Consider the following 14719-nt stretch of genomic DNA (forward strand, 5'->3'; position numbering starts at 1 on the left):
CACCTCTCCAGCCCCATCCTGTAACTCTCTCCTTTGCTCACAAGGCTCTAGTAATACTTGTGGCTTTGTTGTTTTGTTCCCTAAGACATGGGTTTCTTCCCAGCTCCAGACTTCAGAACTTGCTGTTCTCTTTGCCTAGAAAGTTTTTGCTGGCCAAGGGGGTTTTGAGCTGATGCCTTCTTTGCATTCAGGGCTCTCCTCAAAGAGGTCATTTTTGACCGCCCAATTTGAGTAACTCCACTTTCCCCAGCTAATCACACAGGGTAACTCTCAAGCCTACCATCCCTTTTACTTGTCTTCATCACACCCATTTCTATTTGGAATTCTCATTTCTTTTTCCTTGTCTCCCCTCGTCAGACTGAAATGTCAGCTTCATGATCTATCTGGTTCAGTGCTGAATGCCTGAGATAGTAGGTGCTCAATAAATATTAATCAAATGAACAAATGGAAGAATCATCGGGAGTGCCTGACCCTGATAATTTGAGGAAGGGAGGAAGACACATAGGTAGAGCCTTACCTGGATGTTCCTACGACAGCTGGACTGCCCTGGGTGGGGAGTTGGGGACTCACCATAGAGCTGCAACTGGTGATGTACCCTCCTGGTGGAGCCCTCCTGCTGCTGGGCACCTATGTGCCTTGTACCACCAGTTTTCGAGGGAGGGCTGCTCTCATTTGCCTTCCACAGATGGAGACATTGGGACACAGGGAAGTTAAGTCACAAGTCCAAAGCCATTAGCTAACAAGTGTAGAGTGAGGTCTCAAACCTGGGATTCCAGCTCCAGAGCCCAAGTTCCAGACTGGTGACTGCAATGTTGGGGTGCTGCCCAGAGGCACGCTGCAGAGAACAGGGAGGAAAGTTGGGAGTCTTCTTGGAACCTTATTTATTTGCTAAGACACGAAGCAAATAATGGCCAGTATGTATGGAGTGTTTTGTATGTGCCAGTTGCTGTGCTAAGTGTTCTACATACATTAATTTGCTTGAGGCTCATCATCTTAGATAGGTCACGGGAGGATGGAACTCGGGACTGAAATGCGATGGTTACTCATTCACAGAAATAGAACTAAAAGGAAATGTGTGTGCATGTGTGTAAGGGGGAGTGTGCAGAGAGAACGTTAGCCGTCTGCAACATCAGGTGACCCCTATGTAGCAAAGTGCAAGCTTCAGAGGAAAGCACAGATGAGAGCAGTTATTGGATGGAAATAAAAAAGGAAGCTACAAATGTGATTTTTTGATGGATTGTATGATGTATTATAAAAACAGAGCAGGGATGTGTGAGTGCTTTTCAGATACAAATTGCAAATTGATCAGAAAGGTGGTATGGGACTCTTACTCTCTAAACTTCTGCTAGTAGTCTGTTTTACTAAAAGCTGAACGTCTGATAAATTTTTGACTGGCATTGGAGGTAATTTAATCTCTCAGAAGGTAGAGGAAACAGGAGGAAGAATTGCTATTCCTGGACTTGATATTGACCAATATGAATCATAAGTTGATGCAGAATGGACAGGAACATTGGGAAAATGACCATGTTATGTGGAGTTCACTTTATTGAGCAGAGAGGCTGGGCATTGACACAACACTAAACATTAGGGGAAATGATTTTAGTCCAGTTTGTTGCACTACAGGTAGGACCCATTGAAAGAGGTCAGGAAGAATTGTAAGCTCATAAAATTACAATGCAGACGTGAAAATCTGAATTGTTCCCATAAAGAAGAAAAGGGAGAAGGCCTTTAAACATCCTTCACCAGGAAAAAGGCCTGCATCTATTAAACTCAGATTTTAAAAATAGTACATTAACAACCATAGAATATGGGTATATTGTATAGGATAATTAAGAGAGTATGAGTACATGTAATGGGTTGAATAGTGGCCTCTAAAGGATATGTCCAAGTCCTAACCTCCAGTACATCCTTCAAATGTGACCTTATTTAGAAATCGAGTCTTTGCAGATGTAATTAAGCTAAAGATTTTGAGATGAGCTCATGTTGAATTTAGGGTGGACTCCAAATCCAGTGACTGGTTTTCTTAAAGAAAAAAGAGAGGGAGACTTGACACAGAGACCCACAGAGGCCAAGTGAAGATGGAGGCAGAAATCGGAATGATGTGTTTATAAGGCAAGAAACGTCAAGGGTTGCTGGCGACCACCGGAAGCTAGGAGAGAGGCATGGAACAGATTCTCCCTCAGAGCCTCCAGAAGGAACCAATCTTGCTAACACCTTGATTTTGAACTTTTGGCCTCTAGAATACATTTCTGTTATTTTAAGCCCCCACCCCCACCCCAATTTGTGGTAATTTCTTACAGCAGCCACGTGAAGCTAATACAGTCCGTTAAACCCCTTAGATTATTTTAACTAGACCATATTTTTTAGTGATTCTACTTCCCTTATTCATCATACCCTGGGAAAACCAAAGCCTTCTGTTCTTAAAGAGACATAATTTCAGAGCAAGATGTGGTATCCAAATGAAGTGGATGAAATGATCCTCAGGCACTACAGTTCTTTTTCAATTTCTGAAGGTGCTCACAGTTCGCAGAGGGAGGAACAATCTTAGGTTAGTAGGGCCATCTGGAGATACTACCCCCAGAGAAATCATGCTCAAGAAAAAAGAATTGTCTAACTGGAAACTGGTGAACTCCTTAACATGTTGAGACAGGGAGCCCGTGAAATGGAATTTTCGCTTCTAATTGTGGAAGGTTTTTATAATTGAAGTTATTGATGGAAGCGGCAAGAACCGTGGATTTTTCACTGTCATTATTGTATTTGCACCTTCGTGGATTAATTTAAGTGGCTTCCGTAGCAAGGAGTGAGTCACAGTAATTATTGTAAAGCCTGGACAGGAACAATAAAGAACTCCATTTTCCAGGATGGTGAGGATAGTCTTAACTCAAAATTACTTTACAGGAAAGAGTTGACTTGATCATTTTCACTCTCCCAGTCTATGATGTGGTTTATTATAGTTTACAAGAGTTAGAGCATTTGCCCTTGAGATGAGAGTTAGAATCCCACTTGCCTGTTGCATCCGTGTAAGTGGTCTGAAAGAATGAGACAGGCTGGAGGTAAGACAGTAAGACAAGGCGCCATGTCTGTCCACTGGGTCAGGCGTCATATCGCGGCTCTGTCTCATCCTCCACATCTTGTGGGCAGCCAGCTGGCAAAGGGCACGCAGCGAGGAGGAGTGGCTAGCACAGTGCCAACAGTGAGTTTCCTTGCAGTGTACCTAATTTACATAAGCATTTCTAGAGTTACTTTTTTCGTTGGCTTGCTGTGCAACGTATGGGCTAGACTGAGGGAATCTGTCCCCATACCCGCTGTCTGTGTAGTATGGAGGGATCTTTGGAATGAGGACACCACAGTGGGGTTACTGTGATTCACAGTTCCACAGGGAATTCTGGTGAGGGTGCTGGACTCCAGGGGATTGGACTAAGCTCCCTTGATGACTTTGTGAATGCCTATGGCCATTAGTCCCTTTCTGCCCATGTGTTTTACCTTCCAAACAGGCCAAATTATTGGGTATTATTATCCCCATTTTACAAATAAGGAAATCACAGATAAGAGGCTTTGCCATTTGCTAGTTGGGTGTTTTAGGAAAGAACCTGACCTCCTGGTTCTCCGTTTCCACTTGTATAGCATGGAGAACAACAGTGGACCTGCTGTGGAGGGCTGTGGTGGGGGTGACAGGAGTGAAGATGAGCACAGTGCCTGCCTTGCAGGAAGGACTCAACAAAGGTTTCTCCTCCTCCTCCTCTTCCTAACTATTAACATGCTCATCCTATTGTCATCCTTACCCTCATCATACTGGGACTGGACAATTATCTATACTCTTGCAACAAAATTTTGCTGAGTGTTGCATTATTTTGAAACAGGATCTTCCAAGGTTAAAAAAAAGTGGACAGTTAAAGAGTATCCTCAGTGATCCACCATGCTTTGATCAGTATGCAAGAAGTATATATTTTCTGTCTTTGTCTTCACTCTTAATTCTCATCTGTGGACAAAAGACAAGGGGTTATCTTTGGGCTCCCAAGGGTGAGGAAAAGACATTTGCTCATGGGATGATAGGGCAGAAGAGTAGATAGTTGTCTGGAATTGGAGAACAGCCTTTTATTCATCAGTCCATCCATCCATCCATTCATCCATTCATCTCTTTATCCATCCATACATTTTTGGAGTTTCTGCCACGTGCTGGTCAAAGGTGTGCAGCAGGAGATCAAAGCAAGATTGTTCCTGCCCTTATGGATCTCATAATCTGCTGAACAAAAGAGGTAGAGAGATTTAGTTATGTAATTCCAATTTACTTATTTATTTATTTTTAAAGCAGACTTTGAAGTTAGAGGTGGAGAGAATTGGAACAGGGCTGCGTTGGCTGAGGTGACTGCAGTGACAGAAAACACATTTTTCCTGTTTTCAATGCTGAGTTCTGACTCAGGAGCCGAAAAGTGGAACAGAATGCTAAGAAAGTCTCTCTTTGCTTTCTCTGAACTATTTGCTCAGCCAGATTGAAAGTAACCCAAAAAGGGATGTGCCTTTCAAGTAAGGAGTCATCAGTAGAGTCTCCTGGGTGGCTTAGAGGGCTCAGGCAGGATGGGGAAACTCTAATGTACATAAAGCTGGAATTCCCAGGAGCTAAACATTTCGGGAGCTATAACTTTCTTCACAGCTTCCTGCAGAATGGGCCCCATGGTGATATCTGCCAGCTACGTGGGATGCCAGCTGGGGTTCTGTTTCACTTTGGTTTGTAACATTCCTCTTCTCTCTCCCCGCCTTTTTTCCCCAGATCCAGCAATTGTCAATGGGGTTTATTGGTCCGAGTCCCTAAACAAAGTTTTTGTAGATAACTTTGATCGTGACCCGAGTCTCATATGGCAGTACTTTGGAAGTGCAAAGGGCTTTTTTAGGCAGTATCCAGGTGAGTATCCCTGCATTGAGAATTATGATTCAAGTTACTGATCCTGTGATATTTTCCTTTAGGGTTAAGGGTTAACAATTTTTTCCCTTCCCTTAGAAGAAAATGAAAGATTAAGTTCAAATCTATTAAATCTCTTGTGAGGGTACAGGACAGGAATGCAGTGTGGCATCTGCATACATGTGCACACCCACATTTGGATCTACGTGTGGTTTCAGCATCTTCCTCAATAGAATTATTCATAGAGCTGCCACCTAAAGTGAGGTATTGGAGTGTGAAATGTATCATATTTCATCTTTCTGGACAAGAGATTGCTTTTATTACTATGGCTACTATTACTATTATTGTTGTTATTATTACCAGGGAAAGGAGTAATCCATAATGGGCTGAGTTAAATTCTGACTGAAAAATGTAAGAAATGGAAACATTTGAGCTTAGGTTTCCCTACTCTAAAGCTGACTGCTCCTGAAAGGAGAGGTTGAAATGGCCAAAGCACTACTGACGTCAGTGCCACCAAGAGCACCCTCAAATGAATATGTTTGTCAGAGTTTGTCCATTGTGACTTTGGAACAAGTGTTCCTTCTAGGGTCTTCCCAGGCCTCTGCTTTGCAACAGGAATTTAATTCTGGCTTGGTTTGAATTGTAATTAAAAAAGGAAGTTTTAATTTTGCTTACAAGTTGTGAAAACAGGACTCGAGGCTGCAATTGTGCCAACATCACAGCTGTGGAAATTAACAAGCTCAACCTAAAAGAAGGAAAAAAACGCCCTGCATAATCTTGGAGCAATTAAGTGGAGTCTTTTATGTTTTCATTAAGTAAGCCTAGGCACCTGATGTCTTCCCACTTTGAGGCACAGAGACTGCCAGCCTGTGCCTTCAGGAGTTGTTTGCCCTGCACTTAGCATCTGTCCCCTGAGACTTGCCTGCCGAGTGCCTGCTTTGCCAGATTTTTCAACATTTCCCGAGAGCTGTGTTCAGCAGGGCATGCATGGTTCCTCCTGGAGCTCACAGAAATTTAAACAATAAGCATTCTATTAAAGATAACATTATAATAAACAGTGGTCTATTAAAGTTCTAGTGTCACCAAATTGCAGTCTGCTTTGATACACTCAACGGAGAGTAAATTTAATGCAGATGTTGTGAAAATAGAGCATGGTGGGGGGCTGATCCATCAGGGAAGCCACAAGGACATCTTACCACGTGGCATTTGGATGAAGGTGGAGCAAATAAGAAGAAACCACAGATCATCTGTTGTCTCCACCAGCAGGAAGTCTTCAAACTAAATTGAAAGTTTCAAATTTAAAATCTGATAATAGAGATGTATTAGTCATCTCGGGCTGCCATAACAAAACTCCACAGACTCGGTGGTTTAAACAACAGACATTTATTTCTCATTGTTCTAGAGGCTGGGAAGACCAAGATCAAGGTGCTGGCAGATATGGTTCTTGGTGAGACCCCTCTTTCTGGCTTGCAGACGGCTGCCTTCTTCCTGTGTCCTCACATGGGAGAGAAAGGAAGCTCTGGTGTTTCTTACTCTTCCTGGAAGGGCACTAATCCCATCATGGGGGTTCTACTCTCATGACCTCATCTAAACCTAATTGCCTCGCAAAGAAAATTACCTCTCAATACCAGAACATAGGGTTCTTCAACCTATGAATGTTGGTGGGACACAAACATTCAGTCCATAACAAAAGAAAATCCTCATAAAGCGTTTCTCTAATTGGAGAGATTAATTTATGTACAAGATTTTTATCAGTCAGAATCAGAATAGTTGACTCAGAAATGCTTACAGTTCTTTTTTGATATTGGTGGCAGAATTTTGACTTTGTAAAATTTCTGCATATTTTCTTTGTGAATAAAGACATAGGTCACAGTCCTCCAAAGGGCTTCACTGCCCTGATACGTGTCAGTGCTCACTCAGTGCTTGGTTCTGAACAGAGTACACCTCTTGTTTCTTGGACATAAAATGATTGTTAGATGAGGGATCCATGGGCTTTTTTTGCTAGGATTTTTTTTTTTTCTTTCTAGGATGCTTCTTTTCATGTTTAGAGTGGTACAATAGTATGAATCAGTGCTAAGTGTAAATGTCGTAAGCAGAAGGGAAGTTCCTTCATTCTTACATAAGTGTGTCCTGAGTTCTTGCTTTGTTCCAAGCCCTGTGTGGGGCCCTGAGGATAAAATGGTGAGCTAAGCGGAAAAGGTCACTGCCCTCGCGAAGCTCCCTCTTGTGGGGAAGTGCATTCGTTAGAGATTTTGGTTGCCAGTGGCAGAGACCCAGTTCCAGCCAGCGCCAGCAGGGAACACATTCATTGAATCACCTGACTTTCAGATGATGCTGAGTTAGGCTCTGCTCTGTTGGCCCTACTCTTCATTTTCATGTGCCAAGAAGATTATGAAGACATATGTTGCCTTAGATGAAATTAATTTCCCTCCAATATTAGTTTATAATGCCTTTGGGAGAGAAACAATAGTATATAGGAATATTGTACAATATTTTACATCTAATCAGATTTGAGCATTTGAGTCTGCAGTAGAGATTTTGACATTATTTTCCGTTTCACCTGTGGATATGCTGAATGTTCTAGGGACCTTGTCTTGTGAAAGCTGAGGAAGGCAGGCCGAAGAAGGCAGGGCAGGCATCACTGATGCTGGTCCTGAAGTCTGGAGTGCCGCCGAGAGAAGGCTGAATGGCAGTGAAAGCTGCTGCTGAACTGCACTGTTCCTTTTATCTTGAGAGTCATGCCCCAGCCAGCCTGGAGGGATCCCATGAGGCATTTGACACTTCCAGAAATGATATGGCTCCTGAGGGTACTCCTTGGTTAAGTGACAGTTCCTTGGATCTCAGAGATTTAAGATGAACCAACTATTATTTCTCTGGGATTTGATTACTTGAACATTTTCAAAATATCTGTGTGTACAAAAAAGTACATACTAAAATGCTGAAATGTCCTAGGAGAGACAGTACCATCTGGGACAGGGTTTCCTGAAGGTTGTCTCCTAAATCATTTTGTTGTGAGATTCTTGGGAAAGGGAGGGCTCAATGGTCAGATTAGTTTGGTAAATGGTGCCTCTTGCTGCCCCAGCAGCAGAGGTTCAAGATGAACATAAGCAGATTAAAGGCCCTCAGATGTTCCTCCCATGGCATGGAAACCAGTTTTACTTTTATACACTTAACTGACACTAAGATACAGTAAATTCTCATGGAACCTCCTTATACTGCCTGTGTAAGGAAGAGAATGGTGGCATGGGATTTGGGAGATCAAGTCCCAGTCCTAACTAGAAATCTCAGGAAAATCTGTTGAATTTTGAGAGCCTTGGAGTCCCTGCTATGAAATGAAGATTTGGGCCCAAAGGTTAGGTGTGGGTGAGATGATCCTCCAGGGCCCATACAACCCTGTCTTTGAGTCAAAGTGTGACCTTTATTGTTATATCCAGGGCAGCTGTGCCTAGAACTGTGTTGAGGTACTGTCTTCATCCTCTTAGTATGTACCTCCTGTCCTGACCAGGAAGGGCGTGGGCCTCCTGGTTCCTGCTGTCACCCAGGCTCTTTCCTTGCTATAGACATCCTCTCTGCACAGCCACACCAGCCTTCCTTCAGCTCCTTGAACTTGACATGCTCTTCTCATACCTTGGCAAACATGGTTCTCTGTGCCCGGGGGTAATCCTCTTTACCCTGTGGCCACCCCTCACTTTTGTTTTACAAGTCCTACGCTTCTTACATGTAGTGGGTTGAATAGCGTCCCTCCAAATTCATGTCCACCTGGAGCCTCAGATGTGAACTTTCATGGAAATAGATCTAATATAGCTGGGATGTGATCATACTGGATTAGGATTAAATCCAATGTAACTGGTGTCCTTATGAGAAGGGAGGACATACAGACACAGAGGGAAGACAGCCACGTGAAGATGGAGTAAGAAATTGGAAAGATGAGCTACAAGTCAAGGAACACCAAGCATTGCTGGGAGCCACCAGAAACTAAGAAGAGGCAAGGAAGGATTCTTTCCCTAGAGCCTTTTTGAAAAGCACCAAGTTTCAGCAGTGCATGGGTGGAGTTACAAGCCCATTTGCAGGGAAAGGACCTCAATCCAAAAGGAGAGCATTGAGTGTCATTAATTCCTTCTTCCTAGGCCCTGGCCTAAATGCTAGGACAGTAAAACAGAATTGCATGTTTTCTCCCCCAGTGGAGCACATGGTGATAAGGCTGTGATGGAGGAAGGGTGGCAGAGTACGGGTGAGGTGGAGGAGGATCAGATATGGTTGTGGTCTAAAAACACTGGCCACAATTCAACTCAAAGAATGTCCACTGAATGTCTACCATGCATCAACACATTAAAAAAAATTCTCTTTATTTGGACTCAAACCAGTTCTTTGTGGAATTACACATTGGAACATTACCTAGCCTCACTATATATATAATTTCATTATGTGTGAAGACTGTCATCCTAGCTGTACTTGGCTTTATACAAATGTAGTATGTCAGATGTTTTTAAAATAAATTGCATTCTTCTCCTTTAGTGTACAATATATTATGTCACTTTTATTTTATCTTCATTACCTAATAACCTTCAATTGGCAATGGCTTCTCATACTTCTGTTTTCCAATTTGTTACAGAGAACTTTTAAATTAGGTCCATTTGCACGTGGGAAATGTAGGTACAAGGAGGACAAAACAAAATGACTCTTTGGTTTACAAGCTGCCATCTCATGATTATCTCTGGAATAATTTAGTGATGTTATCTTAAGCACGTGCCTATTATTGGCCCAGTGTGGTCCAGAAAACTGACCCTTATTAATTGGAAAGGAGAATCTCAATGCTACAAAGTCAGGATTTTCTGCTGTGAAAATAGTTTTTCTGTTTTATTTTCTTAACTCCAAAATCTGTGTTTCTAATCCTCCATCCCTGAGCAGTACTGATGGTTGAAAACAATGATTTTCTATCTTATTTTTAGGCAGCAAACCCTTTTCTTTTTAAATGAAAGTTTATTCATAAAGATTAAGTTGTAAATAGAGCATGTGAACCTTGGACATATCCTGACCAGTCTGCAAGCCATGAGACTAAGGATGTTGGATCCCATTTTACGTAAGGAGAAAAACCCCCAGGCTTCAAAGACTGAAATTGAAATTTTATTATGCAGTATAGTTAGGGCCATTTTATTTCATTTCAGTGTAGAAGGCCAAGACAAAACAAAACTGAAAAGAGAACAGACTTGTGTATATTCTGAGATGGAAACATTGAATGCTTTCTACCCCCCGTGCCCTAGACATATACCTATCTGGGTCCAGGGACGGGGACTGACCCTGCCCAGAGATCCATGAATGATGCAGCCAGGTCCAGCAACTTGAAGGACAGTGAGAAATGACCTTGGCTAACTTTATCATTAGCCATGGGAAGGGGCTGGAGTCATGTCCTTTCTTGATGGACAGTGGGTTACTAAAGATGTCACCACTCTCTAGCAGATCTTGGAGTGCCTGAGCTAAGGCCGTGTTTGCTATGGCGTTCCAGCCCTAAAGCACCTTCCCAGAGTTGGTGATGGAACATGTGATGAGCTCCAGGGTCGGTGTTTGCATGTGATTTTTCACCCTGTTCATTCAATCAACAAAGCAGAGCAGCCTTGAAATGCTGTGAATAAATATTTGAAGTTTCTGGGTTTCTTATAACTCCATTTTTCTTCTAGGGATTAAATGGGAACCAGATGAGAATGGAGTCATTGCCTTTGACTGCAGGAACCGAAAATGGTAGGAAACGGTCAAACCTCTTAGTTATTTTTTAAAAGAGGAAACTTGCCTAGAGATTCAGGATTCATTTTTACTTAATTTTCCTCTGATCTAGGTACATCCAGGCAGCGACTTCTCCGAAAGACGTGGTCATTTTAGTGGATGTCAGTGGCAGCATGAAAGGGCTCCGTCTGACGATCGCAAAGCAAACAGTCTCATCTATTTTGGATACGCTGGGGGATGACGACTTCTTCAACATAATTGCCGTAATTGCAGCTGTTTTGTACTTTCTTTGCACTTTGAGTTCATGTGATCTTTTATCAGCAAGCAGTTAACATTCTTATTGCTTTTGTATACATAGCATTAGATGCCCTAGGATGAGGTCTCATTAGTCCCACGTGAGTTCACTGAATCGTGGTACTGGAGGGATTTCAGTCACTGGGAAAGCAGTTGAGCACATTTTTTCTCACCTAGCTCTCAGGCACTATTATCTGGAAGAGTAGCACCAGATTTAGTTTTCCTGGAGAACCAACCCTTTCAGAACCTTGGGGAATTAGACCTAGCGAGATTTCCCTTAAACTACTAGATTTTCTCATGTGGAAATTAATTTTAAGCTAGGTTAGTCTGATGACAATGATAGTAATAGTAATCATGATGGTAAGACAACAAAAATGTAGAGAGCAGTTTAAGGCTCATAGGGTACTTTATCTCAGCTTCAGAAACAAAAGTGGCATTTATTAAGTGCCTACTGTGTGCCATTTGCCTAATCTTCATATTGGTATCATCTTCGTTCCTCACAGCAGCCCTAGCGTGTAGGGGGTGGTTTTGGCATTTTCTCAAGTGAGGTTGCAGGGATTGAGAGTGTCAGTAACTTGCGGAGGTCACAGAGCTGGGAAGTGGGAGATTCGGGAACCAAGCCCGGGCATGAACACACTGCCTGGGCAGGAGCACTAATTCAGGAGTCCATCTCCAGTTCTTTATCCTCTTCTCCCCCGTTCTCTGGTATAAGTCTCATCATGTTCCTTATTTCCCTCCCACTCTTTTCCAAAGATGATAGCCACAATGAGCCTGGTGGTTTTCCTTGAATACGTAGCTGGGTGCTCCTGTGTGCTGGTCACCTGTGCTTTTCCACATCCCCTCTCTCTGGGACATGGAGTGGCTGCAGCAGGCAGTGGAGGCGGTGTGGTGAGAAGACAGAGCTTGGCTTCAGGGATGGGACTTAGTTTTGAATGCTAATTTGGCCACATACAGTGCCGCGTCTTGGGATGAACCACTTGAGTCTGCCTCTGCCTGCAGCTGTGATGCAGGTGCAGTCACATCACTCCCAGGGTCCCTGCCAGGACAACCAAAGCTGGTACACAGGAGGCCAGTGTTAGGGTATGAAAGAAGGGCTGCTATTTGAAGAATGAGTGGCATGGACATGCTCCAAGAATGCTGTTCCTGTGTCTGCATGGCTTCTCCGGGCCCCTGAGCAGAGTGTGTCATCATGGAACCCTATTTCTGGGCAGCCTTCTGCATGGGCATAACATCCACTTTTTTTTTTTATTTTTATTTTTTTATAACATCCACTTTTATTCACTGGGCAGAGGGCATGGGTATTGAAGTGACACTGGGCTTGCAGAGGGGATTGCTTGATTAGTGTCCTGCCAGCTTCTGATGAGACTTGGAGCAAAAAGGCACAACAGCAGGGCACCATTATTTAATAGCTTCAGATTTTAAAAAGCCCTAAAGAAGAAAAGGAAGAGAATAATAAATTCCATGGGAACAGAGGTTGGTCTTGTTTATTCAGTGTACTATCCCCAGTGCCTAGGACAGTACCTGGCAAATAGTAATTTAAATCCTTGTTGAATGAATTATACCAGCAGCTGCTTTCCATGGAGCATCACTGCCAAGTGTCCCAGTGTAGATGATCTCATTGGATATTCACCCGAGCTCTGTACTGCATAGCCTGGAGATAGAGGCACCAGGAGGTAGCAGCTACTGCCTTTAGGTCACACACTCAGAAAAAGTGGCACAGTGAGGACTCAGAAACTGTCCAGGTTCCCCTTGTCCTGTTTCCCGAGCAGAAGTGAAGAAAATATAGTTGAACCACTCAACCATCTTACTGTAAAACTGTATGGCCTCAGGCATAGCTCTTTGAAGGAGATTTTTCAGACAGAACTTTGGGTTTCCAAATCAAGAAAAGTTACTTTAGTTACCAGGCTCATTGTGAATATGCAAACGTGGGCTGATCCTCACACATCCTGAAGCATTTACAGTTAAGAAGCAGCTAATTTGGGACTATCTTTCTTTTTAATCTTTAATTACTCATTACAGAAGTATCAGAAATTTGCATAATAAGAGCTAGCTAATTACATTGTGAATCCTTTATCAGTCAGGATTTATTGTTCTGTTAACAAAACCAATCGATTGAAATAATCTCTGTAAATTCATTAAGATATACAAACAGTGTCAACTCAATAATGAAGAGAGGGTGATTAAGATAATTAAAAGTAGACATGCCAGTTATTATAGAACAGCTAAGGAAAAAAAAATTCTTTTTTACCCCAAATTGGCCCCTTATATAAAGAAACCCATTAGAGGGCCCATTAACCCTCACTGTACATCTGTTTGTTAGTTTTCAACATAAATGATCAGCTTCAAGACTGTTTACATAATTATTTCGACAACTAGAAAGATACTCTGAACTTTTTCATTTGAAGCCTCTATAGTAAAATCATGAACTCTTTTCCCTTAATGGGATCAAATATGTTTGAATTTATATTAAAAGCCTGAGGTCATAAAAGGAACCACTAATTAGCAGTAACTCTAATGTATTGATTGCTTTTAATATAGGCAACATATGTAAAAATTTTAAACAACTCAGAAATGTTCCCATTCCCTTTCCATTTGGCACATATTCTTCCAAATTTTTCTGTATATATATGAACACATATTTTTCCCACAAAAATAGAATCCTATTTTACAGAATATTCAGCAACTTGCTTCTATACTTGTATTGTATCAAGTGTACCTGAAGAACAGAGCATTCCATCCTCTATAGTTGGCATTAATTTTTTAACCAGTCCCCCTTTGCTGGACACTATGCTGTTACTAATCTCTTTTCTACTCAAGAGTGCTACAGTGAATGGACTCATACATATATTTTTGCAGGATTGGGTGTGCTTCTGTTGAATAAACTCTAGAAGTGAAATTGTTGCACCGAAGGAGGGTCTGCACAGAGTTAGGTATTATCAGAATGTCCACTAAGCAGGTTATAATGTTTGCATACTTAGAAACTGTATTAGTCAGCTCCATCTGCCATAACTAAATACCACAGACTGGGTGGCTTAAGCAACAGAAATTTATTTTATCCCAGTTCTAGAGGCTGGAAAGTCCAAAGTCAAGGTCTGGCAGGACTTGGTTTCTGGTGAGAATTCTCTTCGTTGCTTGCACATAGCCACATTCTTGCTGTCTGCTCACGTGACCTTTTCTCCCTGTGCTTATGCAGAAAGAAAGAGAAAGAGGGCAAGCTCTCTCACATCTTCTCTTATCAGGGTACAATCCCATCACAAGAGCCCTACCTTCATGACCTCATCTAACCGTAATTACCTCCCAAAGGCCCCATCTCCAAATACCACCACACTGGGGGTTAAGGGCTTCAACATATGAATTAAGGGGAGGACACAAGCATTCAATCCATAACAACAATATTTTGAGGGTCCTAAATAGTAGATTTGTAATTGACAAGTCTTCATTTGCATTCCCTTGAATTGTCTCTTCCAACCCTAAGTGTGGTTCACCAGTTCTGCCTTGCCAAATTGTGGTGGTGGCTTTTTCCTCCATCTCCTTTTCCTATTTCTACAGTGGCAAAATTGCTCTAGTAATATGATGTACATGTTTCCTCCATCTGTCTAAAATGGTCACTTGCCCCCATCTAGAGGGAGACCCCACTGCAGGCTCTTGTAAGTACAGGGGGCTGGGATGTTTGAAACTCCATTCAGAATGCCCTGCAAATCTGTTTGAATGCATTGTTCTAGTTGGCTGGATTCCATTTACGGGAGAGGACATTATCATTTCACCCTTCATTACACTGTCAGTTTTCTCTTGCTTGCTGGGTAGATGTTT

The 14719-nt window shown here is 42.3% G+C and overlaps 1 protein-coding gene across 1 annotated transcript in view; it reads left to right on the top strand.

The window, feature by feature from the left end:
• The window catches only part of CACNA2D3 (calcium voltage-gated channel auxiliary subunit alpha2delta 3), a gene marked incomplete at its 5' end in the record, with an annotated part of 768939 nt that overhangs the window by 347674 nt on the left and 406546 nt on the right, over positions 1-14719 (top strand). Inside the window, 3 exons of the mRNA XM_082664450.1 lie at positions 4769-4900; positions 10573-10633; positions 10728-10878. Of these exons, the coding sequence (XP_082520576.1) occupies positions 4769-4900; positions 10573-10633; positions 10728-10878 (344 nt within the window). The remainder of the gene's footprint in view (positions 1-4768; positions 4901-10572; positions 10634-10727; positions 10879-14719) is intronic.

The sequence above is a fragment of the Grampus griseus genome, assembly GCF_964374135.1.
Source record: "Grampus griseus genome assembly, chromosome: 10".
In the NCBI taxonomy this organism is placed as follows: Eukaryota; Metazoa; Chordata; class Mammalia; order Artiodactyla; family Delphinidae; genus Grampus; species Grampus griseus.